Source organism: Loxodonta africana, chromosome 8 (genome assembly GCF_030014295.1).
Source record: "Loxodonta africana isolate mLoxAfr1 chromosome 8, mLoxAfr1.hap2, whole genome shotgun sequence".
Taxonomy (NCBI): Eukaryota; Metazoa; Chordata; class Mammalia; order Proboscidea; family Elephantidae; genus Loxodonta; species Loxodonta africana.
Window position 1 is genome coordinate 76,777,974 of NC_087349.1, and position 23,052 is coordinate 76,801,025.

The 23,052-nt window shown below is 35.7% G+C and overlaps 1 protein-coding gene across 1 annotated transcript in view; it reads right to left on the reverse strand.

Moving 5' to 3' along the window:
* Positions 1-23,052, reverse strand: part of CRPPA (CDP-L-ribitol pyrophosphorylase A) — a 312,645-nt gene that overhangs the window by 150,300 nt on the left and 139,293 nt on the right. The window contains exon 9 of the mRNA XM_010587230.3: positions 18,487-18,618. Within this exon, the coding sequence (XP_010585532.1) occupies positions 18,487-18,618 (132 nt within the window). The remainder of the gene's footprint in view (positions 1-18,486; positions 18,619-23,052) is intronic.

Genomic DNA, 23,052 nt, shown 5'->3' on the forward strand with positions numbered 1-23,052 from the left:
AATACACATTCAATACAAACTAAAACACATCTGGAAAGAAATCAATATAATAAACAAAACCAAAGCTAGACATTATGATAAACAATATAAACATATAAAAGCTCTAAATATGTTTCTTTTTTCTGAGAAAAAGAAAATTTGTTAAGGCTGGTAGATATGACAGCAGTTCTCAACACATTTTCTTCCACTACAACAAAAATAAGGAATTTTGTTCATGATGTGACCTATTCGTCCCTTCCTCTGCCAGAGTGTTTACTGGGATGAACAAGAGACAAATGAGTGTTACTATTACTGTGGTGATTTTTTTTTTCACCTAAAGTAAATGTTTCCCAAACCTTTGAACTATTTTTTAGAAATATATAATTTACAGTGCATTTCACAAGTGGTCAAAAATAATTGTGATTGGCAATATTTCAAGAAGATTCTATTTGGTTGCACTGTAAGGTCACCTGAAAATCTAATAGTCAATAATTCCATAACTGATCAATAAACAAGTACCCAACTTTTACATTATATGGATACAAATGTTAGTAGCCACGTTAAGAAGATTAAAAAAAAAAAAAATGCCCTGTGTAATATGCAGATAGTTTTCTTTTGGAAACATACCACATCTTTATTCTCAAGTCCCTGTAGTTTGGGTAGGGTTGGCCTGAATCTAGGAATGGGCATACTAACCAGGTCTGGTTAATAGAATGAACATCCCACTGGGCTATAGTAACTGATTTGGAAAAAAAGAAGACACGTTTTCCAAACAGGCTTAACGGAAGTTAAAACCAGGACTTTTGGTGAAAATATTGGGATAGAGGCACTCTCTTTCCACTGAATTTACTTAACCAATAAAGTATAAACCTGCAGCAGCTAGTGATTGGTACTTTTTAGAAAACAGCCTCAGAATAAAGAACCAAGAGAATGTGAGAAGGCAAAGAGAAGAGACAGAGACAAACAAAAGAAAGTGAAGCAATCAGCATTTGACCTCCTCAGTCCCATAAAACATAGAGCCATAATCTTGGACTTTTCAATTGCATTGTTAAATCAGCTGGTGTTGGTTGTCTGATATTTGCAATTAAAAGTCCTGACTGATAAACCAAGCAGTTCATCAATTAATTCAATTGGCTTAAAAATCTGTTCTGCCTTTATCTTCCTTTAGCTGAAACTGATATAAAGCTGCATTTTTAAAAGTTGCTAAATTATAAAATTTTATTCAGGAGGCATAATTCTGAAATCTGTACATTAGTATAAAGCTATATAGAGATACACACTTATTATGTGACATAATAAATGACTGACAAAAATCACTATGTTCAAAATTTCAAGATAATTAGTTAAAGGTTTAGAGATGAAATTAAATTCATATGTCTATGTTATTTAACAAACTGTTGCAAGTCTATGTTTAGTTCCTAGCTCATAAATTATCAGTCTGTTTATCTAAGGTACAATTTTGCTATTTGTAAACTTTACCTAGTCGATGTTTTCTTTTGTAAAATAAATCTTTTATAAACTTGGTATTTTGGACAAAGACTTTTATATGTTTCCCACCTAAAATATCACAAACATCAGAAAAATATATGACGTGTGAATTGAGGAAAAAGTGAATTTGAATCAAATTAATATCCAAATAATATAAAACAAAAATGAGAAGGCAAGCAGTTAACAGTCATTTAGCCACCATCTGTAAGACAAACAAAGGATACTTGATGAGACAATTACAGAATTCTAAAATTTCCAATTATGTTTGGCACTTAAAGTGAGATAAGAGGTCACAGAGAGAATAAATTCCTCGTCTTCCATAAGCTTTCTTTGTAAGTTTTGTTAAAGTCAAAGAGTTTATAACAGTAGGAGCTAATTTAATAATTTCTGTGACTCAATTTTTTTTTAAATCATAAATTGGTAAATTCTTTGAATTTTTATCAATTATTTTTCCTTACTGTACATTTTAGTTACCAAGGAAATTCATGCCTAGAACAGATAGCTCTAAGCTATTTGATCTTAGCACATATGCTTTCTTACTAAGTAAAGTCCCAGGGGTATACTAACTAAAACGATCTGCAGCCTCAAGTGCAATATATAGGGTTTTAGTACTTAGAAACGTCCACAGAATCAGCCATGCTGGCAAGAGAAGCAAAAAGTAATTTCCCATTACCTATTTTCATGAATTCACCATAACGGTCACGTTTGCTATTGCTTAGCTAACCTCTGGGAAACACATACCTGTGGAAATAATTAAACTCCTAATAACAAAAGTTATGCATTTTTAACACCCAATTAACCTGATGTTGTTCCTTCTATGAAATCTCACCCTGAGGGTAGGTGCAAAGTCTCAGTCATCATTGGACTTCCTCAAGATGCCTTGCAAGGGCCTAGCACGTACTTAAAAAAAAAAAAAAAAAAAACTCTTTGTTTCCAAAACCTTAAAACAGAAAAAAAATGAGGAGAGTTTGGAAGAATTCACTTGTAATTTACATGACTAGAAAGTATATTTGTGGAGAAAATCCATGTTCTCTTGATGTTGCTAGCAAAGCCTGATATTCTCTTTTCTTATTTTATGAAAAAAGAGGAACCATAATATGTGTCATTGTTAGATGCCATGGAGTTGGTTCTGACTTAGAGTGACCCTATGAACAACAGAATGAAATACTGCCCAGTCCAGCGCCACCCTCACAATATGTGCTGTGCTTGAGCCCATTGTTGCAGCCACTGTGTCAATCCATCTCACCGAGGGTCTTCCTCCTTTTCACTGACCCTCTAACTTTACCAAGCATGATGTCCATCTCCTGGGACTGGTTCTTCCTGATAAAATGTCCAAAGTACATGAGATGAAGTTTTGCCATCCTTGCCTCTAAGGAGCATTCTCGTTGTGCTTCTTCTAAGACAGACTTGTTCGTTCTTTTGGCAGCCCATGGAATATTCAGTATTCTTCTCCAACACCATAATTCAAAGGCATCAATTCTTCTTCGGTCTTCCTTATGCATTGTCCAGCTTTCGCATGCATATGAGGCAACTGAAAATACCATGTCCTGGATCAGGTGCACCTTAGCCCTCAAAGTGACATATTTGATTTCTAACACTTTTTAAAGAGTCTTTTGCTGCAGGTTTGCCCAATGCAATACGACATTTGATTTCTTGACTGCTGCTTCCATGGGTGTTGATTGTGGATCCAAATAAAATGAAATCCTTGACAACTTCAATCTTTTCTCCATTTATCATGATATTTAACAATGACATAGGAGGTACAATTTTAGAAAATATGACTAAAGCGTTTTGAAATTATATTAACTAAGTCATTAGTTGAAGACTATTGCCTCTCCCTAATATTGCATTTATATAGTTGCTTAAACTAGTAATTTTTAGCCTAAAGGCAATGCTACTGAAATTAAAATCAAGCTTCAGAAAGATTTGTTATTGAAGGCTTTAATCTTTGCTTTATGATCAGCATATTTTAGAAAAATTATGTAACAATTCATCTGAAAAGTTAGATTTAGGGATCATGCCTGTTCCTCTTTCCACAGAACAGAACTGATAATTCAGTAACTAGATTTGTAGCAACTTCTTATTTACAGCCTTAGTTTCTTTTTTATGAGGGTCAGAAAAATACGAAGAGGTCTGTGTTAATACTGTGCTTTCTTAAATTAAAAAAAAAAAAATACCATCCTCTCTGAAGCGTGTAAATCCTTTAATTGCATCAAAACATCTTAAATATGAAGGCAGAAATTTAATATAGGATAAAAGGATTAAGGCAATGGAGAAAATGGCACAATTAAATTTAAATCCTAGTATATTTAACAAAACATTATTTCTACTTAAAATTCAAATCTAAATAGATCAAGTTAGAATACAATAAGATACTTAAACAGTAGACAAGCAAGATATGACCTGAGTTTTGCTAGAAATGAACTAGAAATATATAGTATAAATCAGATACAGTATAAAAACATATATGCATTCATACATAAAACAACAATTCCATATGTAGCTTGATATTTGGTATCAGTGCCTTTTTACAGCAACTTATCATCGCTAGAAAAATAAAATATTATTTTGTTATCTTACTTCATATTAAGAGTAGAATAGAAGGTTGGCTCAAACATGAAAACTGACTTAAGTAAATACTAAAAAAAAAAAAAACCCAAACCCATTGCCATTGAGTCGGTTCTGACTTATAGCGACCCTATAGGACAGAGTAGAACTGCCCCATAGAGTTTCCAAGGAGCACCTGGCCGATTTGAACTGCCAGCCCTTTGGTTAGCAGCTGTAGCACTTAACCACTACACTACCAGGTTTGAGAGTGGTATGTAGATTAGCTTAGTGGTCTCTATATTTATTACTACATTTCACATTCATCCAATTTTGGTTTACAAGTCTATGAAAAAAAAGTTAAACTTTCTTTTTTTGGGTTCTTATTTTGAGGACTTCTAATAAAAAAGTTTTTTTTTTTTTTGGTAAACAAAGAATGTCTGAGGGTAAACATTTATTTTCTTGTGCTCCTGATACCCTTTTCTGAAAGATTTGTACATATATCAGAATTGATGGGGCCTAGTTAACTTTAATATTATTTAGCAACTTTTAGGCCATAAGTACACACTTGGAATCAATTTTAAAAGGAGAAGAGTAAGCATGCAAAAGATTACAATATAAAAACTTAGATGAAACATGACAAAACTCTGTGATACTCTTTTGTATACTATGTCCTTATTATTCTTCCCAATATAGCATTACACATATAGTGATTAGAAACATATCAAATATAAACAATGACAGAAACATAATAAGAATCATGAATGGTCTTTCGTAAGACATCTGTGTTTTGTTGTCCATTAAAACCGAAGATTCTAAAAGGAATTACTGCAGATATGTTTGTTATGAAGCCAATTCATTTCCTAATAGCATTAGTTTGTAATTGCCATTCCACATGCACTAAGAGGAAGTTTATGATTAATTAAAATATACTTCGTTACTAGTTGTCAAAGGTGAGTAATGAGATGGATGGAAAACTAATAAACTTCACCACGTTCTATACACAAATCTATATGCCAAACATTACTCATATCTCCCTGATTCTCAATGGAGTAGGTCCCTCAACATTTTTATTGTGATCATAATCAGAAATACTGATAGGAATTTCATCAGAGACAATAAATACATTTTCTAATTTTACAGGTCTCCTTCTTACAAACTATAACCTTTTCAAAATGCTGACTGGAGTAGAAAACAGGGAATTTACATATGATAAATGGAATCGACTTGACGGCACTGGGTTTTTTTAAATGTTTTTACTTTATTAATCTCATAGCAGGAAAATGGCCCTTAGACAGTCCCTGATTCTGGAAATCAGCTATCCTTGATCTCAGTGACATGCAATATCTAACAATCGATAGGCCCCAAGGTTTTTAAAAGTATTCATACTTATTGCCATTGACTTACAATTTCAAATCTTAAAGTGATTATTTTGACTTCACATTTTTCCTATCTAGTTTCATTTCCCACCCCACTTGATCCTTCCAAGTCCTCCAGCATGCACATGATGGCCTCCCTTGATTCAGTTAAACACTGCAATTTTAAAGTTCTTTGTACAGCTGCTTCTACAGTTTAGATAATTAGTGTTCCATAAAACTAAAATAAACAGAGAAAGATATTCCCTCCTCCAAGTGTTATTTAAGGAACGTCTACATATATAAAACTGCTGCAAGTGGTGTACATGCAACACATTTTATTTCAAAGGGCTGAAATACTACCGTGTACATTAGAAAATCTCGATTTTCCAGGGACTAATTATTCTCTTTGCTCTTGTGGCCTATTTGTCATGCCTATATTTTGACTATTTCATCACTCAAAATATCAGAAATTAGACAAAAACAAATTAAATTCTATTTTTAAATTTTCATTGACATTAGCCATAGAGCAGGAGTTTTAATAGGGAAAGAGTTTAAAGGAAATCAGATGACTTCCAATGAACTTTCTCCTTTGTCTATAAGTTCACAAAAGTGTCATCCTTGAAGATTACCAATACGATGCCAGTTGTCAGATTCACCAGCTTCTTAATAGTTTTTATCCTTTTGATATTCTACTGTGTCCTTTGGGAAACTCTTCCCACATTTTTGAGATGCAACACCTTCTGGCTTATATGCCTTTAATGCAATGGCCACCACTGTCTCAAATACAACACCACCATTTTATAACTATTGATTTGTAATACTGGCTTTACTAATCTGAATTAAAATAATACAAACCACCTATAAACATTTGTTCCCCAAAATTTATATAATGTTCTAATTGTAATGGAAAACTAAAATAGTGTCAAAATAACTCTTTATGCTATTACATGGACTGGGAAAATGATGAAGTCTTATAAAAGCAAAATAACAACAACAAGAATTTCCTATCTTAACAGCCCATCCATGTCAAGGCATACATTTAGCCTTTAGTAGTAAAATGTACTTGGATATCACATTTTTCTATAGGCACTAGAAAGTGAGGGTGACTTGGAAAAGAAACAGTAGTATAGAAGGCTATTGATAAAGTGTGCGGTAGACTTCTGATCTGAAGACAGGATCAGAGATGGATTAAAAAAATAATCAACAACACTAAAATAAGTATAATGTATAAGATTTGTAACATATATTTATTATTGTGCTACAAATTAGTTTAAAAATGTATTGATAAGGAATAACATATTTTTAAAATAACTTTTATTATGTTTTATTATTGAGAAACTCAGTTTTGTTTATATCTGCTAATTTAATAATATTTAATTCTAATTCTATTTAAAGAAGCTCTAGTATCCTCTATCATATATTTACAACCATTCCTACTGCTTTTGCAGTGTTTGTACTTCTACACTGAAATGTTATACAATACATTGTTGTTAACGTTAGGCACTGTTGAGTCAATGTCGACTCATGGACACCCCATGTGACAGTAGAACTGCCCCACAGGGTTTTCTAGGCTATAATCTTTATGGGAGCAGATCACCAGGTCTTTCTCCCTCAAAACAGCTGGGTGGGTTTGAACTGCCAACCTTTTGGTTAGCAGCTGAGTGCTTAACCAGTGCACCACCACGGCTCCTTCATGTATTTTATATTTTAGGTAGACAAAATGTGCAGAGTATAAAATTTAATAGTTTTGAAAAAGTACATTTAATTTTGTTCTATCTGTTATGATTTCCTAACATCTGATCTTGTAGCTTCTTGAAAAAAACTCTTCAGTATAGTATTGCTATAAAGTAGTACAGATTTCTATAGGGCCTTCCCACATGACACATAGAAGCTGCCCTATCCCATGATAGGACTTGACATATGAAGTTAACATTAGCACTTCCTCCTCTGAACTCTTCTTCTAGCTATTGCCATTACCCATGCTCATTAAAGAAAGCTATCAGCAGCTAATTCATTTTAAAAATCTGATAGAATAGAGAATAATACATCTCAATCCTGGTACGCCTTTGTTAGTTACCATCCAGTTGGCTCGTAGTCATGGCAACTTTATGTATAATAGAACAAAACATTGTCTGGTCCTGCACCACCTCCATGATGTTTAATGTGTTTGAGCCCATTGGTGAGGCTATTGTGACAATTCATTTCATTGAGGGTTTCTTTCATTTTCACTGACCCTCTACTTTACCAAACATGATATCCTTTTCTAGAGATTGGTCTTTTCTGATGACATGTCTAAAGCAAGCAAGATGAAGTCTCATCATCCTTGCTTTTAAGGAGCATTCCAGTTGTATTTCTTCTAAGACATAATGCATTGGGCAAAATTGAATTGCGGGGTTGGTGAAGAATATCATTTTGGCAGTCCACAGTATATTCCAATATTCTTCACCAACCCCACAATTCAAATGCATCAGTTATTCTTCTGTTTGCATTTTATTGTCAAGCGCTTGCATGCATATGAAGTGACTGAAAAGACTAAGGCTTAGGTCAGAGACACGTTCCTCATCAAACTGACATCTTTGCTTTCTGGAACTTTAAAGAGGTCTCTTGCATCAATTTTGCCCGATGCAAAACGTCATTGGATTTTTTGACTGCTGCTTCTATGGCCATTAATGGCTGACCTAAGTAGAATGAAATCCTTGACAACTTCAATTTTTTCTTCATTTATCATGATGTTGTTTATTGGTCCAGTTGTGAGGATTTTCATTTTCTTTACGTTCATGTGTAATCCATACTATGTATGCCTAATAACTTTAAGATGTATCATCTACTAGGCTGCAAATTCCATGAGAACTGAATCCTTTTCTGTAGTCTGTAGATTTTCTTGGTACCCAGTACAGTGTGCAGCAGAGAATAGACACTGACACTCAGAAAATAATCTGGATGAATAAATTTAAAATAAGTAGAAAGGTTTGAGAGCAAATTTAAAACACAAGATTTTAAGTGGAACCATATGAAACTAAACGCTATGGAATGTGTCCTTTGAGAATGTATATGAGAACGTATGATTTAAACTTAAGATATTTTTAATTTTTATTACATTCCTTTATTTAATAATGGCATCTAAAATAATGTGGACATTTTATAATTGAGAAGACATAAATTTAAGTCACTTGACAATGGCCACACTGTTACTAGAGACCAAGAGCTAAAAGCTATGACTTAACATACCCACTACAATATTCTATCCACATTTTCTCACTCATACTCAATTCCCCTCCTCAATAAAACATAAAATTTTGAAAATAATAATGCCAATTGTACTAATATGTTTGATATTGAAATGACTCAAGTTAAACTCTTTAAAAACAATTACACAGATAATGTAAAAATAAGTTTCCTTTTCTTTGTTTCTCCACCTTCCTGCTACACCCGTCCAGCTGTTACCACCTCTACTCACATGCCAAGAAAATAAATATATGTATATATGTATACGTATATGAAATCTTCTGTGTATCTGTGTGTGTGTTTCACATTTAAACTTTTTCTAGCCCTATATAGGTTACAAATCCCTCAGTTGAGGTGGGAGTGATTAGTAAAAAAAAAATATAACAGACTAAAATTGCAGCACTTTTGATATTACTGTGGTAGGAAGCATCTAACGTGGCTCCCAATGATCCTTGCCTCCTGTATCCAAGCCCTTGTATAATCCCCTCCCTTGAGTGTAGGTAGAACCTAGTGACTTGCTTCTAATGAACAGAATAGAACAAAGGATGTCACTTGGTGATTATGTTACAAAAGGCTGTGACTTCCTTCTTGCTTGCTCTCTCCTGCTGGCACTCTCTCTTGCCCTTTTGCTTCCTTGCTCTAATGTAAGATGCTCTATAAAGAGGCTCACATAGTAAGGAACAGAAATAGGCATCTGGTCAACAGCTCGTGACGAACTGAGGCCTCAGTGCAACAGCCTATGAGGAAGTGAATCCTACTCATAACCAGGGGAGTGAGCTAGGAAGTGGATCATTTTGAATAGAGCCTTGTGATGACTGCAGCCTTGTATGAAACGCAGATTAGAGGATCCAGCCAAGTCACACCTGGTTTCCTGACCCAAAGAAACTATGAAGTAATAAATGTTGTTGTTTTAAGTTTTGGGGTCATTCGTTATATAACAATAACCAACTAATACATTGTTCAAAAAGAATTAATTCGTTGCAAATTTTCCATGACAATGCTTCCTTAAGTTAGAGTATGCCTCTCCTCAACTTACACGTAAAGCTGCTTCTTTTATTAAAGAAAAAAAAAAAAGAAAGCAGGAAGAGGCGAAAGAGGCGGAATTGAGTAGTAAGTACATATCTAATATTTCATTTCATTTAAATAGGTCTAAGTATAATGAAGGTCCCTGAGTGGGACAAGTGGTTTGCTGTCGACTAATAACCTAAAGGTTGGCAGTTCGAACCCACTCAGTGGTGCCATGGAAGAAAACCCCAGTGATCTGCTTCTGTAAATATAACAGCCAAGAAAACCCTGTAGAGTAGTTCTGCTCTGTAACACATGGGGTCGTTGTGAGTCAGAGTCGATTTGACGGGTTCGACTTTGGTGTTTTGGAAACACAATGAGGTTATTGCCATTTTCTAATGAGTCAGCTAGGCAGGTGAACCAAACTCCATAAAAATAATTTTGTTTTTCAAACTTACACAATTTTGAAGAGACAATATCTTTTATGATCTTCATATTTTCCCAAAGAATGACTAAGTCTAAACAATAAAAACCAAAACAATGTTGAAAGTGAGAAATATTTAGTCTCAAGCATTTCCACATCAAAAAGGCCTGATTACTCTGAACAGGGTATTATGAGTTTCTGTAAACAGATTTGATGTTGCATGTTTGGTGTGCATGCCATATGATTCAGTGCCATGGAAAGTATTGTGTGTTTAGTAAACAATGCCCTGTTGAGTTCCAAACAATTGCTCATTGCAGGAAGCAGAGTTTCTAAGTCTAACCTCCCTCAAGATTATTTAAAAAAAAAAAAAAAAATCTGTGCTCTACTACTTGATAGCATACGCCCATTTATTTTCCACTGATCATGCACACATGAGCAATGACTCATATGTCTAGAGGGCACAGAGCAAACAAGGCTCATCGGAGATGGAAAGATTGGTGCCAGTTTTATCCTACTCATTCAGATCTTTTGGCACAAAGGTATTCTAGAATAATTGGACCTGTTCATATATTTGTAATGCTTCATTAGGAGTTCACTTGAGGTAATTACAAGGAGATTCACAGTCAACAAAGTTTACTGGATATCCTTTAAAGTATACACAAAAATTTTAAAACCCAAACAATAGAAAAGGATGATTACATTGATCTCATCAATTAGAGAGATGTGGTTATACTTGGGATGCACAGTTTTATCTAATTTAATGCTGTTACCAAATATATATATATATACACATATATATGTATATATTATATACGTGTGTGTCTCTTGTCATTCCATAACCTATTTTGGAGATCTATACAATGATTCTCATAAATCTTTTACAAATAATTATTAAAAAATAAAAATTACTAAACTGTTTTGGTAATTTTCTTCCTTCTTTATATGCCTTCCAGAGATGTAGGTGGAGGAACAGAAGAAAAAGTGGCATTCAGGAGCAGAACAGGGTAATGGTACTCCGTTATGTTCTCCAGGGCTTGGTTTTTTCAGCTCTGTCCATTGTGCAATCCTTTCCACTGGCCACATTTTGTGAAAATACTCACTAAGCCAAACTTCATGAGCACTGGTGGTAAGTGCACTGGTGTTATTAGGATTGGTGTCACCCGGTCCAGTAACTCATGGTGTCACCCCCCCCATGGACCTCCTCCCATACCAGACCATACAGAATCCTTGGTAATGTGTTCTTGTACTGTTACTGGTAAATCATAATTCCCGTATATCACACCTTCTTTTCCTTTAATTACTACATCATCTCAAAAAAGTTACTGATATAAAATAAAAAAAAAAAACCAAACCCAGTGCCGTCGAGTCAATTCCGACTCATAGCAACCCTATAGGACAGAGCAGAACTGCCCCATAGGGTTTCCAAGGAGCGCCTGGTGGATTCCAACTGCCGACCTTTTGGTTAGCAGCTGTAGCTTAACCACTGAGTCAGAACTAACTCGTGACAGCCGATTACTGATACAGATTCACAAATATTAATTATCACGATATTGTAACTAAAATATCAGAAAATCTGACAAAATCTGTGACTATAAAAACACTGGCAGCAATGAAAACAACAGTGCGGGCTTATAGCATGTACAGATGGAACCACATAACTTGAAGTGTCACTGTAACTGGGTAATAGCGACAGCTCCAACTGGAGCACATTAGATGGTTCAAAAAGTAAATTAGCATAGAGTTTTAGCCTCATAGGTACATTGATACATGTAAGCTGGACTTACACACATTTTTTTCTTTGTTATAGCTAAAAAAAAAAAAATGATAGGAATATTTTTATAGACAGTCATTTTGGTGTCACCCCCTCTGACAGTGTCACCTGGGATGGTCCACACCCTTCCCCATGCACCTCTCTATTGGCGCCACTGATGCAGCGGTTCAGCGCTAGGCTGCTAACCAAAAGGTCGGCAGTTTGAACCCACCAGCCATTTTGTGAGAGAAAGATGTGACAGTTGGCTTCCCAAAAGATTACAACCTTGGAAACCCTATGAGGCAATTCTACTCTGTCCTACGGGGTCACTATTAGTCAGAGTCGACAGCAATGAGTTTAAGCCAGACTTTGCTCTTCAGGGTCATATTTCCCACTATATCAAAACCACTGGAAGAATGGCTCAGTGGAAAAGAAATAAGAGGAAAACATGGTAGAATAAAAACTGGACACACTCCCTGCCACATTGGTACAGGTATCATTCTCCTTGGTTTTATCCTGATGACTCCTAATTCCCCAGCTGTTGTTTTACACTAAGATGTCTGAAAAAAGAACACCCTCTCTGAACTATAATGCCTTCCTTTTTCAATGAAATAGAGGATATTAGTAAAGGCAAAATTTGTGGTCCCACATGAAGAGGAAAGGAAAAAACCTAAGTTCTGGGGTTTCTGTGTGTCAAAGCGTGAGGGATGCTCAATGACATCACCAGACGCAGTGTGTGCCTTCTCTGTCCGTCTGCTCCCTCCCACACAGGCTGGAATAGAGAGTTTTGAATTGCATATTTTACAAATAGAGAATGTAGTGTCTAGAAAACTTTTTTTTTTTTTACTTGTTCAACATCATATAGCTAGGTCTTCAATTCAGAGGGGAGTAAAAACTAATCAGTGGAAGGAATAATTTAAGTTTTACAGGAAATGGTTTAATCTTGAAACTGTGAGCTTCAACCTCTAAAGCCCTGGGTATGTCAAATACACAGAAAACTGCTACAACAGCTAAAGACCACCTAAAGGAAAAAAAAAGATCTTCTGTCTCCTATCAGGAGGCTGGGAGAAGCTGCTTCTTCAAGGCTTCCTACAACTTCTCAGACCCACTGAGTCTCCAGATATACTTACAAAAAATTAAAGATTCTCTTCTTCCAATAATGATCAATTTGAAGGCACCTAATAGAGCATAAGTCAAAGTACTTGCTTTGAATATAAAAATAGTTTTGAACACTGAAGAAGATATTTGATTAGGTCTTATCTTTTCAAATGAAACTAACATCCTTATTCCAGACTATATGTATCCCAAAATACAAGGATATATAAAAATTCACCAAAGGTGTTCAAAGCCTGTGTTGAATATTGCTCTCAGTTATCTTCTGTTCACCAATTTTGCTACTTCTGATCACTCTCCACTCTGGTTTTGCATCCCTGATGCTTTCCTACCCTCTACCGAAAACTTCTGAATCTTAAAGTTTGGAGAGCTACATAACAACTTATTTTAAAGATGTATGTCTTTGGCTTTTAAAATATTTTAAATCTCTTAGGGTTGCCTGTAAAATACCTAGGTAAAAACCTAAGTCTAAGATAAATTTTAATAAGGGAACAGCAGAAAGGAACTCATTTGCCGGACAGAGACAGAGTTAGAAACGAATGAAGAAGGGGCAATAAATTGAAAGTATGAGATCTCTGGAAAAAATTATATATGAGTGTCATCAGATAAATGTTAAGTTTTTATATGCTTTATAATTTTATTATCATAAAAGTTCACATGTAAATTTTTATTTAAAAATGTATATTTGCAAATATTTATATTAAAAACAAAATCACCTTAAAAATATTTTAGATGCCAACAAAATTAAGAAGGGAAAGTCTAAATTATTGGCTTGAATGATTAATGTTGTAAATATTGTCTTTGTAAGTTCACTGGTACATCATTAGATACAGATTTTCAGATAATTAGAACATGCTCCTGTTATGAATTGGATTGTGTCCCCCCAAAATATGTGTCAATTTGGCTAGGCCATGATTCCCAATATTGTGTGGCTGTCCTCTATTTTGTGACCTGATGTAATTATCCTATGTGTTGTAAATTCTAACCTCTATGATGGAAACTCTATGGGGCAGTTCTACTCTGTCCTATAGGGTCGCTATGAGTCGGAATCAACTCGAGGGCACTGGGTTGGGTTATGATGGAAATGAGGCAGGATTAGAAGCAGTTATATTAATGAGGCAGGATATAATCTAACAGGCTAGATTGTATCTTGAGTGAATCTCTTTCGAGACATAAAAAGAGAGAAGCCAGCAGAAAGACAGATGGACCTCATTTCCACTAAGCAAAAAGGGCCAGGAGCAGAGTGCATTTTTGGACCTGGGCTTCCTGTGCTGAGAAGCTCCTAGACCAGGGGAAGATTAATGACAAGGACCTTCCACCAAAGCCAACAGAGAGGTAAGCCTTCCCCTGGAGCTGGCACCCTAAATTTGGACTTATAGCCTAAACTGTGAGAGAATATATTTCTGTTTGTTAAAGTAATCCACTTGTGGTATTTCTGTTATAGCAGCACTAGATAACTAAGATACTCTGCAAACATATGATTTTATGTCATGGCTTTAGTGATGACTTGCAGAGGAAAGTTGGATTAACAATGGTGAATGAAGAACTATACTTTATACACAAAAGTATTTAAAATAATACTTGAAAAGGGATCCAGGTCCTATACATGTATTAAACTATAAAATCTGGATTTTGTTATTCCTAGCTATGGATATTTTGGTGGCCTGTTGGTGTATTTGTTAAGAGCTCATCTGCTAACGAAAAGATCAGTGACTGGTCTACCAGTCGCTCCTCGGAAACCCTATGGGGCAGTTCTACTCTGTCCTATAGGGTGACTGTGAGTCAGAATTGACTAGACGGCAATAGGTTTGGTTTTTGGTTTATGGATATTTTAGAAAGAGGATTAGGACCTGATTCGAATTCATTCAGTGAACTGTGTGAATGTAAACATTATTCATGCCTCACCTCTGGTCTTTTCTAAATTTCAAATCTTTCCTAATTCACATATAATGTGAGAAACTGAGGTTTGGATGATAGTCACAAAACCTCATATTATATCTAAATGGCCAAGCTAGTATCATGCTCCAGGAGTCCAGCTTAAGCTATCCACAAATAGATCATCTTAAATGATTAATTTCTTCTTTGAAGTCATTAGGCTACTTTAAAATCAGTTTTGGGAAAAAAGAAAAAGAATCAGTGCTTTCCCATGTTACAGCTAAAGAACCAAGCACATTTGCAAGTTATATCTCTGTGATCTGAAAAAAAAAAAAATGCATGCATATAGGGCATAATTGGAGTTCAGCAAAGCATTTGGCAATCTCTCCTGATATCGTTACAGAAAATATGGAGAACCTAGACTGAAAAATAATGCAGTTAGATGCATTTGTCATTGACTGAATTATCACAGAATAAATAATTGATATTATAGAATATTTATTGATATTAGAGAAGTGAATCTGTCCCCAGTCACTCTGAAATCAATTTTCTCCCAAAGGTGCATGCAAAATGTAGGCAACATTTAATTTGCAAATATCTAACTTATATGAAGCTGGAAATTAAGGTTAATACTTTCATGTCATATGCTGGATCCAAAAAGATAGCCAAGACTGAAACAGTAGAATAAAGCTGCAAGTTTAAATTCACCAAGCACATTGGAAAGTCCTACACATATCTAAAATAACTCCACACAAACACAAGTAAACTCTTGCCAGCATAATGTGTTAACTATTTTTTTTTAAAGGCTTAAGTAATTGTTTAACTATAAACCTCACATAACTCAACACTATGAAGGTGAGGCCAAAAACATCAAAAAGCATCTACCTTAATAGAATGTCATATTTAAGGAAGGTCTTCTTCAAGCCAGAAAGACAACACATCTAGCACAAATACTGAAGTCAGTTCAATATATGCTCCTTTCCAAGGAGGGGCTGTAAAAACACCGGAAATCTATCCAGAGGAGAAATACTTGATAGCATGCCATATGAAGAATGGTTAAAAAAATAAAAAGGCTTCACTGATTAGAGACTTAAAGTGATTCTCACTAATGAAAACATACTACTGGCTATCACAGAGAGGGATTAAGCTTAAGAAACAAAGTCCAATGTACAAATGCTACAAAAAGCCATACCATGCAGCACTACAGAAAGCACAAACCAACACTCTTCACTGGTCAGTCTTTCCCACTAGGCACCTTCTCCATCTGTTTCATCCTCAGTGCTGAGAGAAAGCCTGGCCACATAGGCCATTAATATTAGAGAAAGTGCTTTAACTAAATGGAGAAATCATATCTGAAGTACAAATAGACTGCCTCTAGAGGGTAGTGATTTCTTTACATAGGGTATATTAGGAATGTTTCCCAAAGCGTCTGCTAGCGAACATTAGGCTCATGAGTTGTCCCCTGGTTAAAAGATTACAAGAACAAATGGAAAATGGCATACCCCTTGTTCCTAATTTGGAGATGGGAGGTGCTCAGTAGCGTGTCAAGAATTTGTAAGAAGCCCTTAATTAAAGAAATCTGTTGGGAAATAGAAGTCTGTTTGTGAAACACTGATGTTCCTCAAACTTTTGAACCATAGTTCTTTTTTAAATGACATATCTAATGAACATGCTAGGATCCTTCGGTAACTGCTCATTAGATAGAATTAACCATTGGACCCCAGTGCTAGGCTAGTTAAGTCTCAACACACTATCTTTGAGGGGAAAAGTAAGCCCTCTATGTTATACATTTTCATGTATTTGAACATCTTCACTAATATATTTTTTAAAAAATAGGCAAAGTACATCTATGTAAACCATCATTTGCTTCCTAAAATGATGAGAGACATCTCTGAAAGACCTTGCAGGCTCACCTCCTCAGAGCTTTGGTAGGAGCAGAGAGCAGGTTTAAAAAGTTGGAGTTAGCTAAAAATAAGAACATTTGGGTACCATCCAGTGAGCCCCAAAGACTTCTCCTTCTCTAGAAGGTCACGTTTCTAATCAGGGAGTTTTCACAGATACAGTCACATAAATATTAACTGTAGCTCACCCCATAAATATGTAGCAAATTCTGAGACATACTTACAGTAAAAAAAATTATTCATTGTTTACCTGAAGTTCAAATTTAACAGCATCCCGTATGTCCCCTGGAAGCACTATTCTCTACAGAAACATAAGCTATGATACATGCAGACATCTGCCTGACCCAGCTCGTGGGACATGGAGTTCCAGGAACGAGTGTGCTCTTCCACTTCGCTGCTTGTGAGACTTTCCTCAATAAGCTCTACTTTATATCTGTACAGTCTTGTGCCACTAGTGTGCATCTATGACTCCTTTGCATAGCACAAGATGCATAGTTTTGTTTTTTTCCCACCATGAGAGTCTGGAGTACAACCAAAATGGGCAAAACTTACTGAAGATAAATGGTTTCTGCACTAGGATGTTAGCCTGAATTCTTATTATCACTTTGCCAGTTACCAGTCCTTAGGCACGTATTTTTATCTCTTTAAGCCTTAGTTGTGCTGAATTCAACAGCCTCTAAGCACTAATGTTTTATAATCCCATGATACTAGGTAAACTGAAATTTACCTTATTCTTGATGACTAACCTGAGGTCATGCAAGCATATTTTGGAAGCAGAGGAAATAACCTCAAAATTAAGGAAAACCAAGGGACTAGCAACAAAATGGTCCTTACATATAATTAAAATTCATTTGCTTTAAGTGAAATATCGTTACTCTCAGGCTAAACACGCAACTTACGTATTTCATAAACAATAGCTGTGATTCATCACCCACATATAACTTTAAATACCTGCATTCTCTGAACAGTCAGCACCAAATCACTTTTATTCCAGACATTAAAAAAGTGGTTGACTGTTTAACTTGCTTGGCTCCTGTGTGATACCGCTATAAAACTATAGAGCTGTCGGCAAACCTGATGAAAGCTCTCTATGCTCAGAGGCCAAACTTGTCTTCTCTGGCAGATTCTCCAAATGGTTTGTTTTAAATAGATCTCTCTGTATGAAGAATCTACAATGCTAACTCATTTTGCCTCCTGCTTAACTAATTTGCTGCTGTTGAAAAAAAAATTTTTTGAAGGTAGTGACAATAACCAGTTTTACTATAGTTAAGTACCATGCCCTTTTGCTATCCGAATGCCAGGCATTGCTCCCAAGTAATCAAATAACCTATGGCAGGAGGGGAGGAAGAGAGAATTGGGGCACCAACACCTTCAATATAACAATTACAAATTATACTACTGAACAACAATGGTAGTCATAGGTTGGAGTTAAAATACAGCACCTTCGGTTAAATTTGAATTTTAAATTCCAAATTTGGGATATACTTACAATAAAAAAAATCTTGTTGTTTATGTGAAATTCAAATTGAACTAGGCGTCTCGTATTTTTATTTGCTTTATCTGGGGACCCTATGTGGGCCACAAAATATACCTTGTATGAGGTACCTACCAATATTCATCTTTTTTTCCTAATTAAAACTCTTACTTTCTTCTTTTACTTTTCCCCCAGAGCCAAGAAATTCTATCCATTGCTTGAATAAATGAATAACTTTCCAGACAAAATTTTCCTTATCATTAATACTCCTTTACTGTTGAAAAAATCAGGCTCCCACCATTAAGATCGTATTCTACAGAATATAAAATCTGAAAAAAACATTTACCTACCTGTGGGTAATATATGAGGAGGCCATATAATAAAATATTTCTTTTTTTCACTTCCTTTGCAAATTCCCTAATCTGCAATAGGTTTTCCATTTTCTCACCAAAAGGTACTGAATTATAATCAAGGAAGTTCACCTGCAAAATAATATAAATGGCAAGAGTTAGAATGCCATTCTCATCAATTTTCCTTTGAAAAAATAATACTAAAGGAGCTCATAACAATACAATTTTAATATTACAATTATTCTTTATTACCTTGTGTTAACTTTTAGTTAACCGTTTCAGGTCACAATATTTAATACAGAAATGAGTCTTCTCCCATAAATACAGATGTAGTAAACACTCATTTAACAGAGAATGTTGAAAAATAATACCTTATTATGTTCTTTTGGTAACTTGTGGGAATGAGGTCTTTGCTCCACCCATCACATTGCATTTTGCTTTTCCAGGGAAAAGCATTTACATAAGATGAGTTTTTAAAGAGAGTTATATGATGACATATATTGCATACTAATTTGGGAGATACTCAATAACATTTCTTGGAACTTTCTATCATATATGACTAATTGAAGACACACACATATAGGTACTTCCTCCTGAAATCTAAGATAACAATTAAAACATTTTTTCCTTAATATGCTCAATCCAAAAAAAAAAAAAAAAAGGATAGACAAAAGAAGAAAAAACAAAAAATTTTGGGTGACAAAAAGCAGAAAGAAAAGGTTTTAGGCTTTTCCATCTGCTAAGTAGCCAAAGGAAAGACTATAGGACCCTGTGACCTTGGCTTCAACTTCTCCTAGGTTTTTTTCCCTGGAAACGTTAAAAAAGATGAAATTTCAGTTGTTTACCAGAAAACATTGCTTATAGTAAAAATAACTCCTGATTGGTGAACTACAACCAGTCCGGAAGAACTGTGAATGAACTATAAATCCTGGCCCTTTCTTCAAAGCAGTTTAATTCCTAACTGGGTGCTCCCCTAGATGGGACATGGACGCTAAGTACTCATGAGTTATTATACGAGTAGGTTGTTTTTACAGCTTGAGCTTTTTTAAAGAATGGCTTGCACACTACCTCATATGTTCTCCTTCCCTCAGCCCTAAGCTGTGATGGGGGCAGAGAGAAGGTACACAAAAAAGGCCCTCTAGTGATGTGAACTCACCCAGTGAAGAGACAGCTGTCTGTGCTGCCTTGCTTCCTGCACAGCACCCCTTCACAAAGATGGACAAATTACTGCCATGAAGGCCCATTTGAGTCATGAGTTTTAAAAAATCTAGCTGAATCTAAAACCGTTGGTAGTGGGCTTACAGATGCCAACAAAAAGCAGACTAATTCCCTAATGAAAATTTCAGATATTGGTGCTGTGGTATGACACTAAAACTAGGGGACTGGCTGGAGACCTTCTCCTAAATCCCTGCTATAAGATGACTATATAACCCCCACACCTGCTGGACTGGGGAACAGCACTGCCCTTTGCAATTAAAAGCCTTTAACTTTTTAAACTGTGTAATCACCGGTGTTACTCAGGTAGTATGGGTCACAATTCTCATCATGGTTTATATGGAGTGCCCTGGAGTTCTGCAATGCACAATTCTGGCAGCCTTATTGCAGGCCTAGGTAGATATAGACAGAGATCAATAGACATTTCTTGTTTAACATAAGCTTTCCTAACCAACTGAGTTCTGCAAAATCTTATACTAAAAATAAGGGGGGTGAACTTTGTGATAAAAACCAGCACAAGGGGCAGATTGTGTCAGATCTCTCCAATTTGCAATTAAAACCTCCAAAGATAGATAAAATGCACAAAAACTACAGAGTGGAAATGCAGGTAACACTTTAATTGAAGAAGAAATGATGGAGGGGAGATCATTCTCTAGATAGCAGACACTTTTTTTGGTAATGGGAAAGGCAATGCCAAATTAGGGTAAAGTATGCACAATTTGACGGAAGTAAATGATGACACTAAGAAGTACACAGGTGTCTCAGTTATCTAGCGCTGCTATAACAGAAATACCACAATAGGATGGCTTTAACAAACAGAAGTTTATGTCTCACAGTCTACTAAGCTAGAAGTCCAAATTCAGGGTATCAGCTCCAGAGGAAGGCTTTCTCTGTCAGCTCTGGAGGAAGGTTCTTGTCATCAATCTTTCCCTGGACTAGGAGATTCTCCATGCAAGAACCCCGGGTCCGAAGGACAAGCTGTGCTCCCAGCACTGCTTTTTTGGTTGTATGAGGTCCCCACTCTCTGCTTACTTCTCTTTCCTTTCATCTCTTGTAAGATAAAAAGTGGTGCAGGACACACTGCAGGGATACTCCCTTTATATTGGATCAGGGATGTGACCTGAGTAAGATTGTTACAATCCCACTCCAATCCTCTTAAACATAAAATTTAAATCATAAAATGGAAGACAACCACATAATACTGGGAATCATGGCCTAACCAAGTTGATGCGTATTTTGGGGGGAACACAATTCAATCCATTACACAAGAATAAGAGACTTTTGGGTAAATGCTATAACATATACTATCCTGCAACAACATATCCATAAGGTTACACAGGTAGATATGTATGCATATATGTGTATAGGAAGAAATATGTGTGTATGTATGTGTGCATGTATATCTGTAGGCATATGCATATACATGTTTGTGAGTGCTGCCTATATATTCATATATGTAATAAACCACATAGGAGCATACTTCCCAGACATAACCAAACACCTCATGGGAATAATTTACAGAATTTGAAGGCTTAGGACCATAGTCTCATGGACAACTTGGTCAACTGACATAATATAGTTCATAGATTTTATGTTCTGCAACCTAGTTTGGTGAGTAGCATCTGGGGTCTTAAAGCTTCCTAGTGGCCATCTAAGATACAAGTATTGGTCTCTACTTATCTGGAGCAAAAGAAGGAAACCAAAGATACAAAGCAGAACCAATCTATAGGACTAATAGCCCACACGAACAACAGCCTCATCTATCCCAACATAAGAAGAACTAGATGGTGCCAGGTACCACTACCAACCATTCTGACCAGAGGCTCAATAGATTGTCCTGGATAGGATGGGAGAAAAAAGTAGAACAAAACTCAAATTCTTAAAAAATGGCCAGATTGGACTGGTAGAGACTAGCCAAACCAAAACCAAACCCACTGCCGTCAAGTCGATTCCAACTCATAGTGACCCTATAGGACAGAATAGAACTGCCCGATAGAGTTTCTAAGGAATGCCTGGTGGATTTGAACTGCCGACCTTTTGGTTAGCAGCTGTAGCACTTAACCACTAGGCCACCAGGGTTTCCGGTACAGCCTAGAAGAACACCTAAATTACAGTAAAAATGATTTCCCATTTAGCATGCCATTTCTAGTACAGGTAGTCCGCCACTTACAATGGGGTTCTGTTCTACTGACTCCTTATTAAGTCAGTTCTGACATAAGTCGAATAAACCTTTTTTTTTTTTTTTTTAGTTTACATTACTATTGCCTTTTATTATCAGTATCTTTATAAATCCAATCTTTACTTGTCTTTGGGTTTTGGCATGAGCGTGATAACATCAGCAAATTACGCACTGCAACATTGTAGGCAGCACATATTACTAACGGTAAAATGTTTAAACAAAAAACAGATGGTGGTAACTATCCTCAAACTATCGCCCTGAGATACCCTTTAAACTTGGAACAGAAACCACACCCGGAGGTCACTTTTCGGCTAAATAACTGATTGGCTTATAAAATAAACAATATCACCCATGAGTACTGTGTTCCTTTAAAAAATCATCTATATGACACCAAGCAGTCATCTTTTACCCTAAAGCAAAAATGAGAAGGTAAGGGCAGGGGATGGGGAAGCTAGATTAATGGAAACAGAACAACCAGAATGGAAATAAGAATATTGATACTTTGTGAAATATTATAACCAAGGGTCACTGAACAATATGTAAAGAAATTGTTAATGGGAACCCAATTTTTTGTGTAAACTTTCACTAAAAACACAGGAGCTGGGCACCTCTGTGGGAAGTCAGCACTGGGTACAGTTGGTCTTTTTTAGTTTTTGCTGAAGAGTGCCATAAAGGTTTTTGCTTCCAGTGAAGCAGTCACATTGACCGTTTTTTGCTTTTTTTTTTTTTTTTCTTTACTTCTGAAGACTGCTACTTCTGTTCCTGTTTTTCTGTCTGTTCTTATAGGAAACGTGGCATATAAGCTGATGCCACTTCCACATTTTATGGATAAAATTCCCTTATTTACCAATCACATAGGAGCTAATTTGTCTTGCAGAAACACATACTGTAGCAAAACCATCTATGTGGGACTAAAGGACACAGTACACAGGACATAGTTTCCTAGCGTTCTCATCGAGTCACAGGATATCTAAACAGAGACTGGGAGATTTTCGCTACAGCTATAGATCTGTAAAATACAATGCATCCTAGTTCCTTGGAAATAAAAAATAATAATAATGGCATTAAAAAAAATAATACATCAACGCTGTTCACCACAGACTCTAAGAACTACATTAAGGAAATCATGCATAAAAGTGATTTCTAGGCAAGCTATGTATTCATAATTTAAA